This window comes from Saccostrea echinata, unplaced genomic scaffold (genome assembly GCF_033153115.1).
Source record: "Saccostrea echinata isolate AGI-Se365-2 ecotype Australia unplaced genomic scaffold, CSIRO_AGI_Sech_v1 ptg000006l, whole genome shotgun sequence".
NCBI lineage: Eukaryota > Metazoa > Mollusca > Bivalvia > Ostreida > Ostreidae > Saccostrea > Saccostrea echinata.
The window spans coordinates 15,840,950-15,867,159 of NW_026889755.1; the positions used below are offsets into that span (position 1 = coordinate 15,840,950).

Below are 26,210 nucleotides of genomic sequence, written 5' to 3' on the forward strand. Positions count from 1 at the left end.
TAATTACACTTGCACGCGCGGTTCAAAAAAAAATGTACACGGAGTACATATACATGGACTTGAATATAACAAACTTATTAGCACATCTAAATGATGAAAATGAAAATAATTGATAATACACTTTTACAACTTCATTTCAATGATAAGTTATTTCTTAAACTTTACTTCACATGTCAGAAAGGCCAGCACAGCCAAACTACTGTTAATTGTCTCTGTTTTAATTACAATGTCAATCACAATAACTCTTTTCTTTAGATCCCTTCATTTCTTATTTGTACATAGTTACATGAAATCCATGCACGACGCTACACCTGTCAATCAAAATTGTAAACTTCTGGTGCCACGGAAGCATTTCCCCTGTGGTGTAAAATATTCTTAAGGTCAATTCTAATTTTACGCTTTTATAGATACAGTGTAATATTTCGAAACAACGTTTTAATTAAGGCTGAAGATGCATGCTGTGAATTTATCAAACCTGCAGTCCTAATTGACGATCCGTTCTTACATGTATATTATAATTAATCAGAGAGTCCAGTATTTGTGACAAATTTTGATTGAGATTTCACTTTCCCTTTAGGATAAAACGATTCATTAAATAGATTATGCGTATGAGATGGATAGCTGTACTACATATAAATGTATACTTTTCACTTTGTACCAGGAATCTGTCATTGACAAATAAAAGTGAAGAGTTTTGGTAAAAGACTTTGACAAATGACAAGTTATTCCTTCTTAGTCACTATATAGCTTAAAGGCCGGATCTGACCTAGATAAATATCCACACGGACAGCAATTAAGCATATTAGGGAGCAGGTCACACCTCCCCACTGATAAGACTGCAGTGTAATGCCATTAATAGACAACAGCATACCACTAACACGTGCTAAAACTAAGACAACAAAGACTGTGCAAATACATAAATGTTTTAATTATTTTTACGTTTAGAAAAGACATGTTTTATGTAACGGCTCCAAATGTTATTCCTGAACTGAAATTTTTGTTTTTTATAATTCTTTTTCCCAAGTTGCTTTCGTGGGGTTTTGGGGTTACGTGTATAGGTAATGGAAGTAATGTCTCTACCCACATTTTCATTCCAGTGACACGTTCCCTGGAATGCTCGCACTTTATACTGTTCACTGCCAAAAGCGATTCTTTTATCCTCATATATATTTAAAGTGTTATTAAAACTCTCAACAAAATAAGTATCACGTCCTAATCGAAAATCATCCGGATTTTTATAAATCACCGAATTAATTATCACACCGTTTAATAGTTTTTCTGCGACAGGGTTTTGAATCACCACTCGGGAAGATTCGTAGTTTGGATCCACTTTACATCTTGAGGAAGGATGGCATCTTTCATGATTGTTTTTATAGTGGTCTACAATATTTTCCAACATCTCTCTGAGCGTACTTATGTCTCCACCGCAGTGCTTGATGGCCCAATAGAAATGTGTAGACACGGCCTCCGGTTTATCGTACAGCTCCTCGGACCACGTTTTACCTTCTCTGTACCGTGGTCCACTTGAAATGACAGACATGGCCTTCTTAATATTTTTTATGCCATGCCAAATGTCGTTTTGGTTGCAGGTAAATCCATTTTCACGTTCCCTGACTAGTTTGTTAGTTGACATATTTCTGTCATGTGTGTGGACGTTGACAGAAACTTGTTTGTTGTCAAGATCCTCGTAAATTTTTTCAGTTCCAATTTTTTCATGTCTCTGGGTAACTGGATCGTCAGTGGTTGCAATGTGCACACAGTTGAGAACTTTGTGCGTTTTTTCACCTATTGCCACCACACTGGTGTCCTGGGCATTTTTCCGCCACCCATGCCGTGCGTCAGTTATGATATCAATTCCATCTAGATTGTCATATAGTCCAACTTCCTCTAGTAAAGCAGTGTTAATAGAATCTTCGTACTCTTGTTGGACAAATGTCTTGTACATTTTAAAAAACGAATTCCGTTTTTCTACAGAAAGTACACCGAATCCTGCTTCTCTGCAAAATCTAGAATAACAGGATGGTAGCATACCACTACACAAGAAAGCATGATTAATTTTTTCATTGATGAGATATTTCCCATTCGGAAGGTAGGGTGAAGATGCCCAAATATACCTGTGTTTAGGCCGATCAGTTCTTGAACAACACAGTTTCAAAGAGGTGACATGTCCCCGTTTTGTTGTTTTTTTTTTACCTCCAATTTTCCTCCACAATGTTTTCCATGTACAGCAGCAACATCCATGAGTTTTTTCACGGAAGGCAACGATGTCACAAAGAAGTCCTGGTTAACCTGACTTCTCTTAACATTAATATACGTTCCATGTGATTTTGGATGATCATCTTCAGCCACTGACTTCTTCCAGGTAGAAAGCAAATTTTCCATGATGTCGGCATTGTTAACAGGTCTACCTAGTTGTTTGACTAACATTTCCCTGACTTCCTGAAGATTTTGCAAGATGTTAATTTTCTTGTCTTCGTTAGCTGGTATTTCTAACTTAAAAGTTGGAGGACGCTTTCGTTTGTTTTCAGCCATGATATAATTTCTTAGTAATAATTAATAAAGCTTAGTTAATGACGATTATTCTTTGAATTTACTCCTGGTTGTATCTTATGTAATATATCTAAACTATCTATACAACAGGGATCATATTTCAGTGGACTGTACCATTTTTGATAAGTTGTAATAAAAAAAAATGACAATCAACAATTACCTTTTTGTGAATAATATTGTTATAAATTTAATAGCACTTCTAACTTTTATTTGATAAAATGATTTTAATAATTTTATGGGGAAGAATTATATTCATATTATGATAGAAACTGACACATGGTTGCCCCCACTACCCCTGTTTAGGTTTCAGATGGAATTGACCAACTTCCACAGGCACATGGAGGGACCTCCCGCCAAATGTCAATAAATCAGCCTAGCTGTGATACAGAGAGGGATAAGAGGGCTCAGTGGGGAACATCCAAAATATATGTGAATCAAAGAAATACAAGCAGTATCCAAAATATATACATATATATTTCTTAAAAGCAGTCATCTACTTTTATAATTTCCAGTTTTATCAATAAATAGAGTTTATAGTAAATTAAATGAAATCCTGAGTCCCTTAATATACCTCTCCCCTGAAAAACTTCCCTCCAAAACAAAACGCGGTCTCATTGTAGCAAAATGGAGGAACAAGAAGAGAAAAGTGTTATTTCATTGAGAGTTAATTCCGAACAAAGAGAAGCCATTATACAATTCTTTAATTTTAATAACTGGGATTTAGAAGAGATGAATGAAGATACAATTGAAAATGATAGAAATGAAGAGGAAGGCATGAATTTTGAAAGGACATACCTTATCCCGCAAAATGAAAACTGTGAGGAATGTCAGAATTGTTTATGTAAACCTTGCATAACTGACGAACGCAATAAACAAATGTGGTGGGCATCGGAGCCTGTGCCACCAAACACACGGAACAGTTCTCTTAGAAAAGAAAGGTACAAATTCTTTTTCATAGAGGTGTGTTTTTGGATGAGAGATATATAGCGAAGAAAAGAACTGCTTTACTCAATGATCCAAGATTACGAAACGTTGTGTGCCATCGTAGGGATATTTTACCAGAATGCGTTTTAGAACTTGTTAGGTATTGGTTTCCGAATCCAAAAAATAAGCCATACATGGGACATCGTTGGAACTAAAAAATATTTTGAAGATTTCTTTTTTAATAGTGTGACTTTATAATTATGATTTTTTTGTTTTCATTTCCACTTGATTGTTTTCTGGGTCTAACCCTGCTGATAGCCACAGACACGTGTCACGCTGATAATCTTTGTTATCTCGCCGATGTGATGCTTCACTACAGTGACTAAAACAGCATGACTGACCCACAGTGATAATTGTTTACACTCTCTGTGTTCTAAGCATGGGCTTTGTTTCTAATTTACAACTTGATGAAAGGATAATAAAAAGTATTGAGGATTATTTTCGGAGTATTTTCGTCTTTTCTTTTGAGGTGAGAATATGGCGGCCATTAGCATGCGTCAATAGCGACGGGCATTTCCGGTGTAAATGTAAACATTCTAAAGCTGTCCATCAAACTCCAAAGAAGTTTGAAATTTCGATCGCCTCAGAATTTAAAATGAATATTATAGGCTGTATATATATTTTTTACTCTGTATTGTAAACACCCAAACACACTTGATAGCTTAGTTAGATTGCTCAACAACTTTCGGAAGATGTTTATTGACGGTATAGATATAATTTCAAAAAAATCTCCTGCGAAGTGAAGAGTGGCAAGAAAGTTGAAATTTCCTCCATTTTTCTCATTGGCTGCTATTTATACCCCAGACCCGCACTTTAAAGCTATATGGTCGTGCCCACCCCCCACTCCCCCCACACCCCCAAATTATGTTTTTATTTTTATTTTTTTATTTTTTTGCTTAGATATCAAAAAGATTTGATTGTTTGTGCCCCGTCCCAGAAAGAAATGAAATTGCGTTCAAAAGGCTTAAGTCAGAACATGATTTTCATAATGATAATACATTTATCAAAATGTTTCTACCCCTACGATTCGTAGTTGTGGTTTCGAATACCACCACGTCGCCCGCGTGGCGCAGTGGTTTGAGTGTTTGCTCTAGAGTCGCGGAGTAAGGAGTTAATCTTTACGTAGTGGGTTCGACTCCCTCTGCGGGATGTGGAGACCGGTCCTTTGCATGAGACCGTATAAACCGAGGTCCCGTGTAGCAGTAGATGCTGGGACGAAAGAGATCCCTCACTGCTCAATGGCCTTGAGTGTCGAGTATAGGTCTGAATTTGCAGCCCTCCACCGGCAAGTGGTGGCGTTTCCATTTGAGTGAAAAATCTCGAGAGGGACGTTAAACAACACACACACAAACAAACTATTCCACTACGGGACGTGGAAACTGGTCCTTCGGATGAGACCGTATAAACCGAGGTCCCGTGCAGCAGTAGGTGCTGGGATGAAAAAAATCCCTCACTGCTCAATGGCCTTGAGTGTCGAATTTACAGCCCTCCACCGGCAAGTGGTGGTTTTTTCATATGAGTGAAAAATCTCGACGGGGACGTTAACACACAAACAAACAAACAATTTCACTACAGAACGTGGAGTATGGTCCTTCGGATGAGGCCGTATAAACCGAGGTCCCGTTTAGCAGTAGGTGCCGGCATGAAAAAAATCCCCCACTGCTCAATGGCCTTGAGTGTCGAGTATAGGTCTGAATTTGCAGCCCTCCACTGGCAAATGCTGGCAGCTCAAGGGACGTTAAACAACAAACAGACAATCAAACAAACATTTTTGTGTCGCCTGCAGAGCAGAGCAGCACTTAGCGATCAATTTACCTGGCGTCTGTCTTGCTGTCCGTCCGTCTGTCACACCTTATATCTCGAGAAATGTAAGAGGTATGGGTTTGATAATTTGCACATATAGCTTGACACTATGGCTTTTGTATTTTTCCATGGCTTCCGACCTAGATATCCTTGAACTTGACCTTTGACCTACTTTTCAAAATAACCAATAATGCCTATATAGAACTTCTTTTTGATATTTATGAGGTAAGTCTATGCTATTTAGAATGTGCACTGTTTGTCATAAAACATTTTGAAAAATACCAGCGTTACAGTTCACTTGACCTTGACCTTTGACCTATTTTGTAAAATATACTGCGAAGGGTTAAATTTAACTTATGTCTTTTGAAATTACAGAGGCAGGGTTTAATAATTACAGTTATACATGTTTATGATCTCATGACAATGTATTTTGACACTGTATGAAATAAAGAAACCACAAAAACTGAAATTTAAGTACTATGAAAATACAACGGGATCGGTATTCCAAAATGGATGGTGTAGACTGACAATTGCTGATATGAAAGACTGAAGCCTCTTTCGAAGGATTGTTGAAATCACGTACTTAAATAATTTATATATAATTATATATAATAAATTTATTCAAATTTCATTAATATCCATTTTAGCTTTCAGGGGTTAAGGATTTGCATTTCTAATTGATTGTTAGATTCTATCGCAGTCTTACTATCCCTGGATTGTTTTGTTTTGTTTTGTTTTTTTGGCATGAACTATGTTCAATGCCTTTTAGCAAATAAATAGCTGATAACTTTTAGACTTAGTTACATCTTTAATGAAGCTAAAAGCAGGCGACACATATAATTAAGCAGAGATTTTTGATGAATAAAATGGCTTTTTTTTAACCTTTTTTTATAACGCTGACTATATATACATGTATGGTCTGCATTATAAAACATGATGTGATAGGGTAACGTAATGCACCTTGTACACGTACTCAAAGATGCCGACGTTTTTCAATATCGAAATTGGACATAAAACATATATACAATAAAATTTGAAGCCAGCGAGTTAAAAGTAATAAATTACAACTATATGGAAACGAAATGAAAAAAACATTTGTAAACTTGTCAAGTTGGAAACACTCAGAATGAGTATTGTTGGTATCATACAGACTGTGTCATGGCCTTAACTCAAGTTCAACGTCACTAAGAACAAGATGCTTTTACTGGATGTGTGGTCTGAAAGAACTTGTGTTAACTTGTCAAGTCGGTAACACAGATAGGTTTGCGTCATAACCAGAGTGTGTCATAGGTTGACGCAAGGTCATCTGGAAAAGTTCAAGGTCACGAAATAGAAAGTGTACATTATTTTATTGTCTTTCTACTGGCGAAGCATTGCAAGTTGATAGTCCCTTAAAAGATTATTTATCATCTTAGAATATGGCATGACCTTGACTCAAGGTCACTGCTCCAACGGAAGACCTATTCGTTGCTCTGCAACGAGCTCGGCTCTAGTTTTTTCTACATTTTGAACCGCGCCGTGCAGCATAGCCTGCTCTGCAGAAATCATCGGCATCATCACGCGACAAAGATCCAGGGTATCAACACGTAGTTCATCATGAGATCTGAATAAAAATAGGTCTACATCTTTATTTTGAAGACAATAAATATTCTTATCATTCATCACTGACATAATTACATTGATAAATCAATTTGATGAACAAATGCATCAAAATTTCTATTAATCAATTAATTTATTTATTTATTTGCTTTGAAGACAGTCGGAAATAAAAATGAACTCCCCTTTGACTTTGAATACTTTGTGCTTTCTTGGATGCTTAAATGTGAAAGAACTTTTTGAAATGCTAAATTTTGTTGGCGGCCGATTTACTTGTTGTCCCCCGCTTTCGCAAAAGCGAGGGGACATTAAATCTCATTCGCCTGTCAGTCTGTCCGTCTGTCAGTCTGTCTGTCACAAAAACTTTAACCTGGGCCAGAACTTTTGAGTGAGAAGAGATTGGACTTTCAAATTTCACATGTACATTACCTGTAACAAGACCTTTCCAAGTATACTGTGATTTTTGACCCCTTGAGCTTGACCGTTTGACCTATTTTTCAAAAACAAAGATCATTACTTTAAATTGGTCATAACTTTTGAATGAGAAAAGGTAGGGATTTCATATTATACCTGTATATTACCTGTGACAAGTCCTTTCCAAATATACTACGATTTTTGACTCCATGACCTTGACCTTGAAGTTTGGCCTACTTTTCCAAAATTTTATCTTATAACTTTTGAGTGAGAAGAGATAGGGGTCTTATATATGACATGAACATTACCTGTGACAAGAGATTTCGAAATTTTACTATGACTTTTGAAATCTGACTTTGACCTTGAAGTTTGACCTACTTTTAAAAAAATTAATATTACTTTAAATTGGTCATAAAATTTGAATGAGAAAAGGTGGGGCTTTCATATTAAATATGTACATTTCCTGTAACAATACCTTTCCAAATATACTATGGTTTTTGACCCCATGACCTTGATCTTGATGTTTGACCTACTTTACAAAATTTTTATGTTTGCTTATAACTTTTGATTGAGAATATACACGGCTTACATATTTAAAATGTCCATTACTAGTGACAAGGTGCTTCCGATTATGCTATGATTTTTTACCTTTTGACCTTGACCTTCATGTTTGACCTAAATTTAAAAAAAAATACTTTGGTGATTTCTTTTGAATGACATATGATAGGGCATTCATATTTGACAAGTGCATTACCTGTGTCAAAATGTTTCTGAATATGCTATGATAGTTGCCCCCGTTTGCTTGACCTTCAAGTTTGAACCAATTTTCAAACATTTCATCAGTGTTGCTAACTTTTGAAGGAGCAAAGACAGGGCATTCATATTTGACTCGTGCATTACCTGTGACAAGCATTTCCAAATGTACTATGATTTTTATTCCCATCACCTTGACCTTGAAGTTTGACGATATTTTTTTAAAGTTGAGCATTGCTAATAACATTTGATTGAGAGAAGATATGGTATTTACATTTGATATGTGCATTACCTGTTTCAAGACCTTTCCGATTGTATACTCTGGTTTTTGATATATTTTTTTTTACATGTGCATTACTTGTGACAAAACATTTCGGATTTTATTATGATATTTGACCTTGATCTTGAAGTTTGATGTAGTTTTGAAAAGCTTAATTTATGTTTTTTTTTGTATAATGCACAGATAAGACAGGACACACTAAGAAGACAGTTACAACATGCTATATATAATGACATCCCATCCATTAAGACACCGAAAGCGGGGGACCACAATTCTTTGAATTTGCTTGTATCATTTTTATTTCATGTCCATTTATTCATGGTCATTTTCCGTCTCACCACCATGTAAGTAGCTAAATATGGTCACTTTTATTTATTTTTGTGTTGTCATATGTATTTACTATTTAGTTTCGCTTTGTCCTGTTTGCATCTATTTTTCTCTCATTTTTGTCAGTGTTAATATTTTTGTATTTCGTATTTTTTTTTTATATTTCAGTTCTTACCATCAATGTTCCATCAATCATGTCATTGAATAATCTGTGGTTTTTCGTTTAATCCCGTGGAAACTTGGGGGGGGGGGTTATACTAGCTGTATGCCAGCATAGTAAGAAATGGTGTATTCCTGACATTGTCCTGTTGAGTGTGGGACATTATTATACTTACATAGTAAAATCACAATGAGTTGAAATAAAGAGTTTACAAGAGAACCACGGCAAAAGACAATGACGGATAGAGGCCAAGAACAATTTGAACTGATATACAACAAATATTTTGAGAAGTATGAAGTGTTGAATGTGAAATTACATAAACTTATTGCAAAGTTAGATGAAATACCTAGCAGTGACAAACATTTATTGCAAACCTTCACAATGATTTGTCTGTGATTTATGAAAATTATGAAGAAAATTATGAGAACTTGTGTGAATTGTTACGGAACAATACAGCACGGAGTGCCAGTTTATTACAAGGCATTGACGAGGAAGCTTCAGAAATGCAAGCAAAAGTAAATCAGTGTTTAGACAATGTGAAAGATCTTATACAACAGATGGTCACAACAGATAAGGAGAAGTGATGGATTTGAAAGAGACAGGGACAACCTCTCTCAGTTTCTGCAGGAAGTTTACATAGTTCCTCAGTCGGTTCATCTTTGAAATCTGTTCAAGAAACGAGCTAAAGCCGAAGTAGCTAAAGCCAAATTAACCATCAGTGAAAAAGAACTTCGAGAAAACAAGCTCTTCTTATTAAACAGAATCGATTGAACATTGCAAAAACAGAAAAGGAAAGGTATAAAGGTATTTCATTGAAGCTGAACTTAAGTTCTTGGATGATAAAAAGGAAGCAACAGCTACTATAACCGAGGTAGAAATACTTGAAGATGCAGTTTGAAATATAGAAAACATGTCATTGACTCAGCATTCGATTCGGAATTTAGAAACAATGAACTCAAAAGACCGTGTGAATCAATATGTATGTGCCCAGGACAAACTGATTTTAGATTTTGTTAAAATATAATACAGTTCAATAGTTCAATGTAAAGAAGAAACTCGCATTCAACCACCTTTAAAATTTTACTGATGTTGAACAACCTTCTGTGAGAACACCACACCCATCTACAACAAATACAAAGAATGTTATACAGGATGATACATTGAACCTGAGTTCTGATTATGATAAGCCTGAATCCTGTGTTGATTTACAGCAGTCAAATCCTTTGGTTTTTACTTTGCATCCTCGTGAAAATTGAACTGTAGCAGAATTAGGTTAATTCTTATTGAAAAAGGAACTATCCATTTCAAAACTCACTCAGTTCAGTAAAAAGCCAGAAACTTATGAATCATGGAAAGTTAATTTTAAAAGACTTGTGAAGGAACTTAAAATGAATGCAACAGATGAACTTGACATGCTTATTAAGTGGCTCGGTCCAAATTTAACAAAATACTATAGTAAACTATAGTTAACTATAATTATCACTGTAGTAAATCAAAGTTTTCAAAGTGATCACTATAGTGCCATTGTGACCACTATAGTAAATTAAAGTTTTCAAAGTGATCACTATAGTGTCATAGTTATCACTATAGTAAATCAAAGTTTTCAAAGTTATCACTATAGTGAATCAAAGTGTCAAAGTTATCACAATAGTTAATTATAGTTTTCATAGTGTCAAAGTTATCAATATAGTTAACTAGAGAAAATAACATTTGTTTTGGATGTTGTAAATCTAAAGACCATTAAAGAAATGTTCCTTAAAGACAGAATGTAGTGAATGCAGAAGTAAAGATCATCCCACAGCATTGCACATCTACTTCAAGCCAAAGGATGGTGAAGGGAAACTAGAATATTCTTACACAAAACCAAGTGGTCACGGAAGGGAGGAAAATCAGAAGGACTCTGTTGACTTTAAATTCTAAGTGCACAGAAGTATGTGGAAAATATTTCCCAGGGAAGTCTTGTGCAAAGGTTGTGTTAGTACGAGTGTACCACAAAGATCATCCTAAAACTCAGTTCTGACTTATGCAATTTTAGATGAACAAAGCAACCAGTCACATGCTAATCAAAACATTTTTCTCTTCTCCAGATTGACAGTCCAGAGATTGAATACTCAGTCACAACATCTGTTGACCGTCATGGTAGCTCAGTCGGTAGAGCGCTCGCTCCGTGATCAGCAGATCGTGTGTTCGAATCACAGCCGCGACTGACCTAAGTCGATAAAAAATAAGTAGCAACTGTTCCTTAGCCAAGCACTCGGCACTTTGAAGTGAAAGTTGAGGGATTCTTCGGATGAGACCTTAAAAACCGAATTACCCCCCGTGTCACGGTAGGCGTTGGTACGATAAAGATCCTTCACTGCTCAATATCCCTAAGTGCCAAGTAAAGGTCTAAATTTGAAGCCCTTCACCGGTATATGGCGAAGCCTGTATATGAGAGAAAAATTCTCGAACGGGGCATAAAGCAACATACAATCAAAAATTCACAACATGTGTTGGTTCATCAGGATCTTCTGGCAAGATTGCAGAAAATTGTGTAGTGGAATCGTATAACAGTATACAAAAGTTGAACTTACCACCTTTGATTAAATGTGACAACATACCGGTAATAAAGTACGTGATAGTGACACCCGAAGTTGCGTGTCATTTAAGCATCTCAGAGACATTGGACCCTATATACCTCCTCTTTATGATGTGAAGACCCTTCTTCTAATTGGACAGGACTTAAATGCAGCAAATCATGCTCTTGACCAAAGGTTGAGTGACAAATCTGAAAATTTTCCTTTTGCCCAGAAACTTATAATTAGATTAGGATGGGTAATTATAGGAAAATCATGTTTAAACAAAGTTTACAAACCAAACATCACCGTGCAGAAAACTCATCTCCATGTATTACCAAATGGAAGTCCTACGATGTTTCCTTTTTGTGAGAATGGCATTTAAATCCATGTCAGTAAGGGAGAACTTGGTGCAAACGTGTTTATGAAAAGGAGCAACGACAGCAAAGTTGGAATGTCAGTCGAGGACAAGGAATTCCTCCGTATTATGGACAGTAGTTTCAGCAAGGCAGACTCTGGTAATTGGTAAGCATTATTCCGTTCCGTTATGATCGAACAGTCTTGCCCAACAATAGTGCTTACACTCTTCGCCGTGCAGTGAATCTGCACGGTAGTCTTATGAAAGATTATGAGAAGCATCAGCACACGATTTCGTTTGTTGGGAACATGCTTGACCAAGGACATGCTGAAGTCACACCCCCTCTACGGCGGCAATGAGGAATCGTGGCATCTTCCATTATTTGGTGTCTACAATCCACGCAAACCTGGGAAAAATCGTGTTGTATTTTACTCGTCGACATGCTATCAAGGTGTATCTTTGAAGAGTGTACTATTGCATGGACCAGATTTCAATAACAGTCTCCTAGATGTTCTATTGCGTTTTCGTACCAATTACCAGAAGAGAAGTTCTCTCAGTCATCAATAGTTTAAATGACCCTCTCAGCTTTCTAGCTCCAGCCATTATAGCAGTAAAATTCTTTTTGCATAAAGTAATGCGAGAAAAAGTTGACTGGGCTGATTGTATTTCTCCTGAACTTGAATCACAATGGATTGATGGACAGGCTTATTACGTCATCTCCAGAAAATTGACATTTCACGATGCTACACTTACGGGAGTTCCTCATTTTTCGGATCTACAAAAAAGACCTTATCTTGTATTGTGATGCATCTGAGGATGCCATTGCATCTGTTGCATACATTCAGTCTACCTCACCCAACAATAAATAACCATAAGATTCGTCATGGGAAGGCAAAAGTGGCATCGTCTCACGGTCATTCTATGCCACGTCTAGAATTATGTGCAGCTGTTGAACTTCATGACACTATCATCAGTGCTTTGAAAACCCAATTTAACAATGTGTGGTTTCATACAGATAGTAAAGTGGTGCTTGGTTATATAAACAATCACACTGGGAGATTTTTCATGTGCGTCTCCATTCGTGTGGAACGTATTCATCAGAGCACAAACCCTCATCAGTGGATATATATTGCATCAAAATTCAACCCAGGTAATTGTGCTACACGTGTTATTGCAGCTGCAGATCTTGAATTCTCTTCATGGTTACTTGGACCCTCAACCCAGACACATGCTGGTTCAGGAGAGAACTATCCTATCCGTTAGTGGATCCAGACACAGATAAAGAACTGAAAGTTGAAGGTTCTTTAATGACAACCAGTGTATCTGTCGACACAGATCGTTTGTCTGATGGCTTTACAAGGTTTCTCTGCTGAGAGTGGTATCTTACCTTATTCATGTTTTACGCTCATTCAAACACCTTAGAGAGAACTGTCATGGTTGGCACCAATGTGATGTTTTACGAGGGGTGATCAGAAAGTTCGCGAACTATCTCTATATTTACAAAACCACAATTCAGATCAGAATGAAATTTGGCATACATATAATTATACATATGTTCTATAAATAACACATGTTAAATAATGTTTTGCTCCGTGTTTGTGACGTCACAATGTAAAAATGACGTCAATATATAGGTCACTTGTGACAAAAAATGGTTGACTCAGTCGTACTCGAGTAACGTACGGATGTAAAGTTTAACGTATATCTTGGAAATTCTTTTGCAGTAGAAGATGATAATTTGTACAAGGTTTATGAAGACAAAAGACTTACCAGACGTTCAATCATTAATTGGATTGATTATTTTAGTGAAGGCAGGGAGATGGTCAAAAATGATGTTTGTTATGTTGCCCAGCGAAAGCAAGCCGGGAAAAAGATGTGTCCTTAGTTGAGCAATTTGTTATAAAACGTCGTCAAGTTACAATTAGAAAAATAGTTGAATATTTTAACAATAATATAATCATTAAATCCCTAAAATATCGTTTACTTTAGTCTTAAAACATATGAGATATGATAAAAAGAAGGCTGCCACACTTTATCCACATTGGATAAACGACGCTCCCGAAACAGAGAATTCGGGTTGTGATGGGTCACCATACTAATTGTGGGAGGGGATATCCTTATCCACCCATGCTATTGCCGAGATTTGGCCATTTCTGACATATGGACTGTTCTTGTTATAAAAAATAAATTGCATGGTAAGAAATACAAGACTCGGAAAAATCTTCTAGCTTCTTTGAACAGACTGCTACGGTGCATGTCACGTGACTGCCTGGATCACGTGATTCGCGCATGGGCAGAACGGTGGCAGATGTGCATTAAAATCGGAGAGGACTACTTTGAAAAATAATAAACACTGAAACCTCATTTTATGTCTTTTAAGGAAGTTATTCAATTAGTTCGCGAACGAACTTTTTGATCACCCCTCGTAGAATTTTCAGAAAATATGCAGACTGCGAAATTGGCCGTTCGTCATTTCGTACAAAGAGAGCATTTTTGTGAGGAGGTAAAGTCCTTTAAGCATGGAAACGTCTCTCGTAATAGTCCACTATACCACTTGGATCAATTTATGGGTGAAGATGGACTCATTTGTATAGGAGGAAGACTCCGTCATTCAAAGATTTTAAATCATGAGAAATTTCCAATTTTGTTGCCAAAAGATCAGCATGTTTCTCGTCTTCTAGCTCTCCATTATCATCAGGATGTACATCACCAAGGGAGATACATTACAGAAGGAGCCTTGAGATCAGCAGGTTACTGGATCATTGGAGAAAAGAAATTGATTTCAAAAATTATTTATCATTGTCTAACCTGCAGAAAACTATGTGCTAAACCTTTAGAGCAAAAGATAACTAACCTCCCATATGATCGTTTGACTCCTACTCCGCCTTTCACCTTTGTTAGCGTCGATGTGTTTATGGAAAATTGTCAAAAGAAGAACTAGAGGTGGAATAGTACACCCTAAGCGATGGGCTGTCCTCTTTATATGCTTGACTATTTGAGCCATTCACATTGAGGTGATCGAGGGAATGACATCACCCTGTTTCATCAATGCTCTAAGGAGATTTATTAGCATACGCAGTCCAGTCAAGGAACTTAGATCAGATTGCGGATCGAATTTTATTGGTTCAGTTGACGACTAGGAGGTACACGTCATTAATGAAGAAGATCCCAGAATGTCACATTACCTTAATTCTCAAGGAATTTCCTGGAAGTTCATTCCTCTCCACTCTTCCCACATGGGAGGAGTGTAGAAGAGAATGATAGGAGTCTCTAGAAGGATTCTTGCCTCTTTGCTCTCTGATACTCCTGGCAATTTATTGACTCGTAACATTCATGTGTGAAGTTATGGCCATCGTGAACGCCAGATCTTTAGTACCAGTTTCTAGTGAGCAACCCCTTTGTTCTGAGTCCATCCGTCATTATCACTCAGAGGGCCGATACAGATATTCAACCATTTAAAAACATCAATCAGACAGATATGTACAAACATCAGTGGAAAAGAGTGCAGGTTTTGGCTGAAATTTTCTGGAAACGCTGATCCACAGAATACATTCAAACTCGACAAAAGAGAAGAAAGTGGGAGAAAAACATTCGAAACTCAGAAGACGGAGATGTGTTGATGAAAGACAGTAATTTTCCGAGAAATATTAGTCATTTGGAGTTATTGTGAATGCCATGAAAAGTGACGATGGCCGTGTTCGTAAAGCCAAAGTGCGAATCATACGAGATGGAATTCCAAAAGAATTTATCCGACCCATTTCAGAATTCATTTACCTGTTCTCAAATTCTTACTTGGAATTAGGTTAAGGACTTCTATTTGAACAGTAAACTTGTGAGATATAGTTATAAGAGTGATATCATTTTTCTTTAAAGATATCAGGCGGGGAGTGAAGTGCCCCATTCCAAAAAATTTCATTCCGTTTTTGTCAGATTTTTTTATTATCTTGTTGTCATCCGTCATTTTTTCACGTTTTCATTTCATTTTTATGCCATGTCCATTTAATAATGGTCATTTTTTCCGTCTCACCATCATGTCAGTAACTAATTATGGTCACTTTCATTTATTTTTGTGTTGCCATGTGTATTTAATGTCGCTTTGTCGTTTTGCACAATTTTTCTCTCATTTTTGTCAGTGTTAATATTTTTGTATTTCGTATTTTTTATATTTCATTTCTTACCATCAATGTTCCATCAATCATGTCATTGAATATGTATCATCACATATCATTGTATGTGGTTTTTTTTTCCTGTGGAAACTTAGGGTTTATACTAGCTGCATGCCAGCATGATTAGTATATGGTTTGGGCCGTTGGTATCAGCTTGGGTAGCTCAGTTGATAGAGCACCTGATTCTTCACTAGTAATTCAGGGGTCCCGGGTCCAGTCGTACATTTATTCCTTTCCTGTTACTTAATTTGGTGTCATTGATCACCTTGGACTTGTAGATGAAAGTCCTGCCAGGGTCAATAAGCCGTACATTTATTCCCTTCCTTAACTTAATTTGGTGTCATATATATGCAAGGGGATATTTATACAAAAGCTTTCTTATGGTGTATTTAGCATAAAATAAACACATACAAAAAAAATTTCCAAAGTGCGATTATGGAAGATGTAAAGATTTTCAATGTTTTGAGGTTCAGCTTGATATTGTCAAGGAGTGAATTTATGTATTTTACGTTTACTTTGATGTTTCAGCATCTTTGTTATATTTCTTCAAATTAGACATCTCTCCCCGTCCTGTCCCACGGGTTCAATGACAGTATTTTATGTTATACATTCAGCGTAGAGATAAAAAGTTAAGCATTTCCTGTCATATGAATTCTTTCTAAATTAATGTCAATCATTTTCTTTTGATGTTTTATTTCATTTTCATTGGTTATATTAAGAAATGTGGGAGGGGATTTGGGGAAAGAGATGATTTTTGATGTGTGTCTAAGAATATAAGATTTAGTGAAGAGGTATTAGTGAGTTAGACTAATTTTTTTAATTCTACAAAAAAAATTGAAATTGAACATGTAGTGACGAGTTCTTTTTTGGAGACAAAACTTAATCGTCACAATTGGTGGAGAATCCGGATACTAGGGGTATCCGATCGAGGCAATGATTTCTATGAACAAGAACATAGGGGCTTGTCCTCCTGATTGCTAAATGTAAAATAAATTAATAAAATTTTGAATCTACTTTAAATACACTTAAAGAGTTATTACAATAAGGATTCTGACACTTTCAGACAAGACATACCATGTTTAAAAAAACGTACCATACCTATATACATAAACTCTACAAGGAAACGAAAGCTGTCTTCTTGGAAAAAATTACTCCCACCCACCCACTTCAGCACCTATTTCTAGACTCTAAAGCATTAATTTATTTCGTTGTCATGGTTCTATCCCCTACAGTGATGAATTTCCTAAATGTTGATGTGTCAGTCGTCAACACGCGTTCAATCAACAGAAAACGGATACAATTTCTTCAATTTAGAGGCTCATCTCTCCAAATCGACCTGGAAGGAACGGAAGTTTACATGGTTGCATGGTAACGCCGCAAGGGCGATAATCGTGGTATAACATATAGTGCGCTTGTATAGCTAATATCCTGTATATTATGCATATTATGTAATATACATTAAATGAAATGACTCGTCCCGTCGCCGCCTTAGCCTGTGAAAACCAAACTTTAGACAGTTCTTATTATTTTCACTGCCTTTTCTTATCGGTGAACATTTTTACCGCGAAGCTGGAATTTCTTGGGTGTTACCATTCGCTTTCGATTACCCTCGGAGTTTTCCCTATACATCGATTATCTGCCCTTGCGATTTTGTAAACTTCCGTTCCTTTAGCTTCCAGGTCTTCTTTTTCTTAGCCAAAAATCCCGAAATTGTTGAAAATCTCGAAAAAGGCCTTTTTTGTATCCTTAAAGGAAAAGGTCGTAGGGCCTAAGTCGTAGGTCAGCTGCAGCTAACCTTTCACTGGCGAACTTTTCTTCTCGCCATATGACGTCTTAGAGCCATTTCGCGATAGTAAGAACTCGCATAAAATAAGAAATCTACAGTAGCAAGTACAATTCATGGGTAGATTTTGACGATTTAACGCCAGATTGTCAAAACCTTGTGAAAATGTACCAAGAAGATTTTTCAGTCAATTGTAAAACATGATCATCATCATGGTCATGATTCAGAAATACATGTTAATTCCAAGTTTTTAATCAATAACAATTTCAAAGTCGGACTACATATTTCAATGTTTTCAATTTCGTTATTCCATAATTAGATGTATCACCTATATAATAGTCAAATAATAGGGAAATGACATTTAAGGAATGTTTCTAAGTTTTGTGTGAATTATTGGTGTGTAAATCACACAGCCTTGCACGTAGGCATATTTCATGAAGCCATTCATGATGACATTTCATGTCAACCATTTTTCTTTTGATGTTTTTATTTCATTTTTATTGGTTATATTAAGAAATGTTTGGGGGGAAAGAAATGATTTTTGATGTGTGTCTAAGAGTTTTAGTTTTAGTGAAGAAGTATTAGTGAGTTAGATGTAATTTGTTGAATTCTTTGATAAAAATTGAAATTGAACATATAGTGACGAGTTCTTTTTGGGAGACTACAGCTAATCGTCACAATATCTGTATTGTTTCAGTAATGGGTCGTCTGGTTCTGCCATCTGTGCATTTACAGTGGACTCGGTCAAGGACAGGTTTGCTGACCGGGTTTACAAGTATAGGGAGACTCCTACCTCTATCTGGACCCCCCTCCCTGCAAATAAAATCCCCGATAAAAGTGAGCCAGGAAAAGTTAGTATTAATTCAACTTAGGAATAATGAAAAATTAATGTTTCACTGTATGCTTCTAAGGCAACATACTTCTTCTTTTTCCTTCCATATCAATTTGCGTAACAATTAAAATTGCAAAGTAATATTTATTTACATTTGTTTACAGTGTATCAACAATTCAAAGAGCCTGAAGGACGTTGAGGTGTTTTTTATGATGGAGTATCCCCTAAAGGACGTCCCAGTACAACAACAGGGGAACAAGCCCCTGGTCTTAATGGATGGCATCCAGATGCATGTTCTTCAGTTGGACAAGAAACGAAGTCATCAGGGAGGTTCCCTCATTCTCTATGCTGCCTCTAGTAAGTTTCCTGTCGCAAAAGCAAGAGTTTTATAGTTAGTATATGTAAAATTGACCGCATATATATAGTATCAGATCTTTAGTGTAGGCACCGGTAACTTTTATTGTTTTTGTTTTCTCGTGTTTGAACTACTTGTCAATGTTCCCTGAACTTCAACTGTTCAGAACAGAGAAATAATAAGTATGCAGGTAAAACGCAAATTTATTTTAAATGAAAGTGGTTCTCTTGAATCCTAACGAGGTCTGATTTTTGTGTTTCTTCTGCTTTCAGATAGAGGAGAAGTGTACAAGATTCATTCATGGAATAATGGCAAAAACCAGGCCATATCTACAGTGTTCTCACCATTACCCAAATCAGAGGTCATCTGGGACATGAAGTTCTTTGTAAGGAATACAACAATTAAGTATAGTATGATGAGAGACTTGGGATTGAGAACTATTCTGAATATAAGACTGAATATCAGCATCTGTCTTGTTTCCTTCATAAAGATTTCATCATTATCAGAGAAGACTATATGGGGCTCACTTAGAGATCACTTTTTCCATCCATCTGTCTGTCTGCCTGTTTGTTTGTCTGAGAGGCACTATCACAGTTTCATAACATTCTTACAGTACATTAAATCTTTATGAAACTTCATGGAGATATAAATATCTACATAAAATGCAGGTGTTAAGGAGTTCTATGTCATATCCAGTATTGAGGTCATGTCAGGGAACACATTTTCTTTAAATGTCTGATTAACTTTTATCACTCCTCAGCTTTTGATAAAAGTTTGGTCAGAACCTTTATCTTCAATACTTTTTATTACAATTCAATTTTTATAACACATTTGAATTTAGCAATGCAAATTATACAGTATTCAATTTAAAAACTGGTCACAAAATCATACAGAAACAAGATATTTATGTGGGACTATTTCTTGTGGTGGAAGAATATATAAAATATATAGAAATTTCTTCAAATCTACACATTTGTTAAATTCAATATCTTGGAATTTTAGCGTTACATATTTTACTCAGAAAATTTTTTGCGTTATTATATGCTAAGAATATTAAATATAGGTTTCAAATAATACTTTAAGAACAAATTTTAAACATTCACTCAACAGAATTTGCCAAGAAATGAAGATATATTGAAGAAGACAAGATAAAATTTGCATTAGTTATTGTCTGAAAACCGCATATTTTGACCCTCAAATTTTACATCACTGGCCCCAACTTTTGCTTTCATAATTTTTAACTACACGATATTTCCAACCGAACAGCACTTAAGTCATAGAAAGCTTGATTCAAGAAAATATTTTATTGTCTATTTAGATTTTTAATACCCCAAATATGATTTTTTTTTTATGCCCCGCCATGAATATGGCCGAGGCATATAGTGTTTGTCATGTCCGTCTTCCGTCCTTCCGTCCTTCCATCCTTCTGTCCTTCCGTCTGTCCTTCCTTCACACTTTGCGTTTAGCTCTTTTCAAAGCTCAGTTTCAAAGAAACTATCCAAGATGTTTTTATCAAACTTCATATGCTGATAGATATTGATGAGAGCTATGCAACTGCATCAACATTTTTGACCTTGACCTTTCCTTTGACCTTGACCTCACTTCTCTTAAATTAGTGTTTAGCTTAGTTTTAAAGATACCATTAAAGATAGTGTAATCAAACTTCATATGTTGGTACATACTGATGTATGCTATTCAACTGCATGAACATTTTTTGACCTTGACCTTTTATTTGACCTTGACCTCACTTTTCTTAAATTAGTGTTTAGCTCAGTTTTAAAGATACCATTCAAGATAGTGTAATGAAACTTCATATGTTGATACATACTGATGAGAGCTATTCAACTGCATCAACATTTTTTACCTTGACCTTTCCTTTGACCTTGACCTCACTTTTCTTAAATAAGTTTTTAGCTCAGTTTTAATGAAACCATTCAAAATATTTTTAACAAACTTCATATGCTGATACATACTGATGAGAGCTATTCAACTGCATCAATATTTTTTTTACTTTGACCTTTCCTTTGACCTTGACCTCACTTTTCTCTATTTGTGTTAAAATGTTGCATAACTAATATACCTTCGGCAGGGCATTCATGTCCTATGGACATATTTCTAGTTTTTATTGCAAAAACGTCACACAATGATTTTTGCAGGATTTTAGTGCCCCGCCATGAATATGGCCCGAGCATATATTGTTTGTCATGTCCGTCTTTTGTTCCTTCGTTCTTCTGTCCTTCCGTCACAATTTGCATTTAACTCAGGGTCAAAGAAACTATTCAAGATATTTTTATCAAACTTCATAAGCTGATACATATTGATAATAGCTATTCAAGTACATCAACATTTTTTGACCTTGGCTTTTCCTTTAACTATGACTTTACTTTTCTTTAATTTGTGTTGAACTAAATTTCAAAGAAACTATTCATGATACCATTATCAAACTTGGTTATGTTGATACAAATTAAAAGCTATTCAACTGCATCAACACCTTTCGATCTTGACCTTTTCTTTGACCTGACCTAACTTTCTTAAATTAGTGATATCTCAATTTCAAAGAAGCTTAAGATATTTTTATCGAATCTTATATGCTAATACATATTGATCAGAGCTGTTCAACGGCATTTACTTTTTTTTTTTTACCTCGGCCTTTCCTTTGATCTTGACCTCACTCATCTTAAAATGTTATTAAGCTCAGTTTCAAAGAAACTATTCAAGATATTTTAATCAAACGTAATATGCTGATACATATTGGTGAGAGCTAATCAACTACATCAACATTTTTACCTTGACCTTTTCTTTGACCTTGACGTCATATATTACTTTTGTTTAGCATAGTTTTACAGAAACAAATCAAGGATTAGTGTTAGATATTTTTACCAAACTTCATATGCTGATACGTACTGAGGAGAACTATTCAACTTTATCAACACTTATATGTATGTCCTCAACCTTTCCTTTGACCTTGACCTCACTTTCCCATTTTTTTTTTTTTTTGCTCAAGAAAATATTTCAGATATTTTTTTTTTTTTTGGCTCAAGAAAATATTTCAGATATTTTTTTTTTTTTTTTTGCTCAAGAAAATATTTCAGATATTTTTTTGTAAACTTTTGCATTGATACATTATTTAGTGAAAATTCATCAATTTTTACCTTGACCTTCCCAATTACTTTTGAATTTACTATTTATTGTGTAATAAACTCAGTTTTAAAGAAACTATTCAGGATATTTTCATCAAACATTATACACTTATACAAATGTTCATGTTGTATTACTAATGAACCCTGGGCTGGGTATTCATGTCCTATGTACTTATTTCTAGTTTCAGTAATAAACATTATTCAAACTATTTTACATGAAATAAGATTATATGTATTGCCATTATTGCATCTCAGGTAAAATATCTTTGAATTTAAGTGCAAAAAGGTCAAGTTAATTGTACCCTTGCTCAGTAAGACGCACACTGACCCCCAAATTTTCTTTGCGATTTTTAGTTATGCTATATGAGTAGTTATCTAAAATATACTTCTCAAAAAATCTTTGATATGACTCATGTCAGGAGAGACATGCCTTAATTCATCATAACAGCTGTACAATCCAGTCAACAACTGTAAGCGTTTGGGAGCCGATACGTTACACCTTTATTGCTATAGAAAAGCTTTTGTAAAATGGGTTGCTGACTTTGTGACTTTGATCAATTTATCATATTATCAAGTTTTAAAGCTTACTGTCCTTCATTTAAACCTGAAGTTGGCCTTTTTATTTATTTATTTATTGGGGGGGAGGGGGGTTCAAAATGCATACTGTCTTTATACATGTATATATTAACAGCAGCAGAGAGGGATTTATATTTAGCTTATTAATTTCTACAAGACCTTCGATAATCAATGACCACATTGTGACTTTGACTTTCCTTTATATGTTCCGTGAAACGTTAGATTTAATTCCATACAATATCCATCACTTCTTTACAAAATTAAAAAATAAGGTTTTTAATTTGATAGCATTGTTTACATACTACGAATTGAGGTACTGTTGATTCTACCAGCATTGTTAACATACTAAGAATTGAGGGACTGTTGACTTTGACAGCATTGTTAACATACTAAGAATTAAAGTACTGTTGATTTTGACAGCATTGTTAACATACTAAGAATTGAGGTACTATTGATTTTGACAGCATTGTTAACATACTAAGAATTGAGGTACTGTTTTTTTTTTTTACAGAATGATGAGATCTACGTAAGTACAGACTCCTCTGTCAAACAGTTTAAAGTCATCATTTGTGACAAGTACAAGAAAATCGATGCCTGTCTTAGTGACCCATACTGCTGCTGGAAAGGCAATTTCACTGGAACTTGTTCTGAAAAGGAAAAATGGTAAGGATTTTAGCCTGCTTGAATAATTTCCTATTTGTAGAACTATGTAGTTTCTTTTTTCTAAAACGTTAATCTTTTTTATGATGAATTTTTTTTGAGAATTCCAGAGGGAATGTGATTAAAATGATTTTTTGCATAAATTATATGGAATGATCTAGACCATTGATAACCACAAAATGTGATTTAAAAAAAACAATAAAACTTAATTGTCAATCTCATTGAAACAATTATAAACAGAAGTTTCATAACAACATTTATTTGATTTTAAAAACCAACACAGACAAATTCCAGATTCTTAAAGACAATATTAATATTATGATTTACCCTTGTGTGGAGTTAGAATAGAATAGGTCACAACAGCTAAAATAAAACAATCGATGTGGATGGATTGAAAAATAGTGTTAGACATTATAAAGTCATATATCTGTTTTGCTTTGCATGCAAACCCTACACCCCTGTTTAAAATCTCTGTTTTCAACTATATGTGGTAAACAGGGACCTAAACAAAAAGTACACAAATCTTAAAAAAGACTATAAGGTGTCAATAAAAAAGAGAAAAAAATCCTGAGACTTTGGTCATTTGTAGATGTTTGATATATGTATTAAAACTGGTACAAATGTTCACTTCTCCAACAAGTAAATTCTATTTTTGTTTCAAATCCATTTTTAACTGAAACAAGGGGAACCTTACCATATCATCTGCTTTGGAAGATCTTTTTGTTAAAGGGTGTTTCAGTGATTATTTCTTTTTTTATTTGTTTTTAAAAAAAGTTTTGATTTTGTTTTGTTGATATTTTACTACTTAGAAGACTGATTCATTTAAAAGCATGTTATTAGTGTATGATACATGTTCTTATAATGGACTGGCTTTTATTGGAGAAGAGCATAATAATAGGTACATCCTTTAATGATAGATGTCATCATCATTTGTCATTTTTCATGTAGAGTTGTAAGTGTTTTCAACTTACATAAACCTGCCCATATCTACATTCAACTTGCAAACAATAACCTTAACTTGTAACCTTAAATTGCATGACTTGCATAAACTCTCGCATCATTTTCTTTCAAACATGATTAACCTTTCAATATATATATATATATATATATATATATATATATATATATATATATATATATATATATATATATATATATATATATATATATATATATATATATATATGCTTCACTTTTTACTTTAAATTTGTCATAAAAAGTAATTTATGCCTAAATCATATCGGCATATTCATTATTTGACCTAATTATTGCTTGACTCAATGACTATCTTTATTTATTGGGCATATTAATAATTGGATCTCCATTGGAGAACCTATGGTTGACCCTGGTGCATTCCCATCACCTTATTAAGTGGGTCTATTCAGTCAACATTTGCCCCTTCTTATGAATAATTGGTCACATCATGAAAGGCCAATGTAATTTAGACCAATTCAAAATAATTATATTTGAAAATGCTATAATTGACAGGTAGAAGATATAATGAAAAACAATTTATTTATAATATCCATGAAAACAATTGATTGTAGATACAAGACTCAAGGGTGATGGAGAAAAAACATGCATGATCAGTCCTCGGTGTCTGCGTCAGACACACCACCATTACTGCACATCTAAAACATGTTTATAGCTTGTATACATGGGTGGAGAAATGCTTTTATTATTCAGTCATTAAATATGCTATTGTGTAAAAAGGAATGCTGACTAACTACTATACAGTGGATAAGCTTGGAAATCTGAGATAACAAGTTTTCTATTATCCTCTCTAAAGACAGCATTCGTACTGATGTCTTCACCCTTGACCTAATGGCAGAAGACATCTTCCATGTTATCTGTCAGACTCTTACTTCTACAGCCCTGGTAGAGTAAATAAAAACTTGACTATGGTATTGTTTAGCCCTTGACCTAGGCTGTATAATAGTCTTAAAGTCACAACATCAAAATAAGTGATAGATGCAATATGTTGAAATCCTGCCCTGGCTATTCATCTTTAGTTATGTCAAAGCTATAATTCTACAAATGCCTCTGAAAATAAATTCAAAGTTTCAAGATAAATCCTGTTTGCCATGATCCAAATCTTTGTGATGATGTTAGGTACATATATGCATTTTAAAGTTCAAGGTGGTTACCAGACACTGAGATATTTTGTCCAGGCTGTAACTTTCTAACACACGACTTGTTTGAATTTTGATTTGAAATTCTTGATGCCCATGATCATGATGTGATATTAAAATGAGGTTGTATCTCAAAGGTGGTCAGGGACACAGAAAAGTTAAGGTGTAACACTGTATCCAGGCTTAGACATCTTATCTGAAACAGATTCAAAGTTGAGGCGTCTTGAATCGAACTCAAGGTCCTATCTCAAAAGTCAAGTCACTTCACTGGAAGTCACTGGATGATGAATTGTGAAAATCATAGTACCAAAGTACAATTCATCCATTATGTACTGTTAACTGTCTCGTTACATATGTTATGATCAGGATTCAAAAGACGTTTTAATGTCAGTGAATAATGGCCAAGGGTAAAGGAGGAAGACATCAATTACTCTAATGAAATTATGTGCATATAAAAATATACCACTAGATTTTAAATTTGATGACTTTTTGGCATAATTGTTAATTAAAAATTGTTTCCTATAGTGTTCCTGGACTCTCTCATGAGGACATTGAAGACCTTGAAGAGAAATACAGTAACGCTGTGAGCAATACGATTGACAGAATGGGTGAGTATTTCACATTGATACTCTGCAATAAGTACAGAAAGGGTACATTGCACATTGATACTGCAATACATTAATGCCTTACAATACGTACAGAAAGGGTAAGTATTTCACATTGATACTCTACAATACGTACAGAACGGTTGAGTATTTCACATTGATACTCTACAATACGTACAGA

General features: G+C 35.0%; 1 protein-coding gene across 1 annotated transcript in view; it reads left to right on the forward strand.

Annotated features, from left to right (window-relative positions):
• LOC133180443 (semaphorin-2A-like) overlaps window positions 1-23,299 on the forward strand; it is a 78,927-nt gene extending 55,628 nt beyond the window's left edge. Inside the window, exons 11-14 of the mRNA XM_061314971.1 lie at window positions 18,427-18,580; window positions 18,726-18,918; window positions 19,189-19,301; window positions 23,144-23,299. Coding sequence (XP_061170955.1) covers window positions 18,427-18,580; window positions 18,726-18,918; window positions 19,189-19,301; window positions 23,144-23,299 — 616 coding nt within the window. The remainder of the gene's footprint in view (window positions 1-18,426; window positions 18,581-18,725; window positions 18,919-19,188; window positions 19,302-23,143) is intronic.
• Window positions 23,300-26,210: the final 2,911 nt, after the last annotated feature.